Source organism: Penaeus monodon, chromosome 21, assembly GCF_015228065.2.
Source record: "Penaeus monodon isolate SGIC_2016 chromosome 21, NSTDA_Pmon_1, whole genome shotgun sequence".
NCBI lineage: Eukaryota > Metazoa > Arthropoda > Malacostraca > Decapoda > Penaeidae > Penaeus > Penaeus monodon.
The window spans coordinates 15,631,240-15,632,660 of NC_051406.1; the positions used below are offsets into that span (position 1 = coordinate 15,631,240).

A 1,421-nucleotide genomic window follows, 5' to 3' on the forward strand; every position below is an offset into this window, starting at 1 on the left:
ATATATCTTGGTTCAGCCAGTATGCAGGAGACTGAAAATTATTATGTGTCAGCATGAGAGAAGATGGACTGTCATCCCTAGCTCTGTAACAAACACATTATGATACGGCAGTGAACCATGAGCGAGCTGTAGACATTTTCTCTAAAGTGCATCACAGAAGATTCAAAAGCTTGGGAATATTTTGGAAGCTTAAATTACTTTCTACAAAAAGATACTTTCTGTATGAGATTTCAAGATTTAGACAGATTGTTATTTTGAAGCAAGGCCTTATGTATCACAAGTGATGTAACAAAAACAAATTATCTCAGATGTAACTCTTCCTTCACAGATACACAAGATGAACGACATCTGCTGGGAGACATGTGTAGGCTCCCCAGGCAGCAAACTCGATTCACGCACAGAAACCTGCATCTCTAACTGCGTGGAACGGTTTATTGACACATCTCTTTTCATCACAAACCGATTTGCACAGCTGCTCTCCAAATCAGGAGGAATGATGTGAAAAGTGTGGCAGTCGGAGAATTTCCATTGTGAATAGAAAACACCATGTACAGATCATGTATTATGTATGTTTGCTAAGTGTTGGTAGTCTTTCAAAATTGTAGCAAAAAAGAATATTGAGTATTTAGAACCTCATACAGATAATTATGTTTGGATATTGATGTTCTGAGGATGTTTCATTATTATATCTTATAAATGCTTATTCATTCTATTTTTTTTTACTATAAAGATAATTTATATTCAGGAGTTCTTTTCTTCTATCCAGAAGTCTTTGAAATGCTTATGTTTTCTTTTTTGATTAAGATTATGTATCCCATTGATGATACTTCACTGTTAAATACAAAATTGTATAGATTAAGATTTGGAAAAAATGTGCAGTTGAGTGTGAATACATTTACCTGAAGATTTATAACATTGTTATTAAAAACAAGAAAGAAAGTCATTCTTTTTATATCTTCCTTAATTGCCATTTGATTTATTAATTAAAAACTAAACAAGGAAAACACAGTTTTTATTTTTTTATATATAGGCTTCACTGGAAAAAAACATTCTATACACAACTTTCTTTGTGGTAATGTCAGTGGTTGTTTTTAGCATCAGTTGTAGATTACTAATATTTGGATCTTAATTGCTTGCATTTTTAATACAGGTCCTTTGCAAAGTGAACAATATATGAAATTTAGGAGCACCAGCATGAAGTTGAGAGATCATATTTTAATCCCAATAAGACCAGAGTAAATGTTTAAATGCCCTGAATCTTGCATGTATATGTGCACTCTCAATTATAAGCTTACATTTATACATGTGCTACTGAATGTGGTATAGAAAAATATCCCTCTTGGCTTCCATAACTAGTCTTTGTTTTTAGCAAGGCAGATTTTGTATAGTACTTATATTGATAATGATATACATTACATTAT

At 32.2% G+C, this 1,421-nt stretch overlaps 1 protein-coding gene across 1 annotated transcript in view; it reads left to right on the forward strand.

Moving 5' to 3' along the window:
- Window positions 1-939, forward strand: part of LOC119586273 (mitochondrial import inner membrane translocase subunit Tim8-like) — a 6,196-nt gene extending 5,257 nt beyond the window's left edge. Inside the window, exon 3 of the mRNA XM_037934978.1 lies at window positions 329-939. Within this exon, the coding sequence (XP_037790906.1) occupies window positions 329-502 (174 nt within the window). The 3' untranslated portion in view covers window positions 503-939. The remainder of the gene's footprint in view (window positions 1-328) is intronic.
- The last annotated feature ends 482 nt before the right edge of the window (window positions 940-1,421 follow it).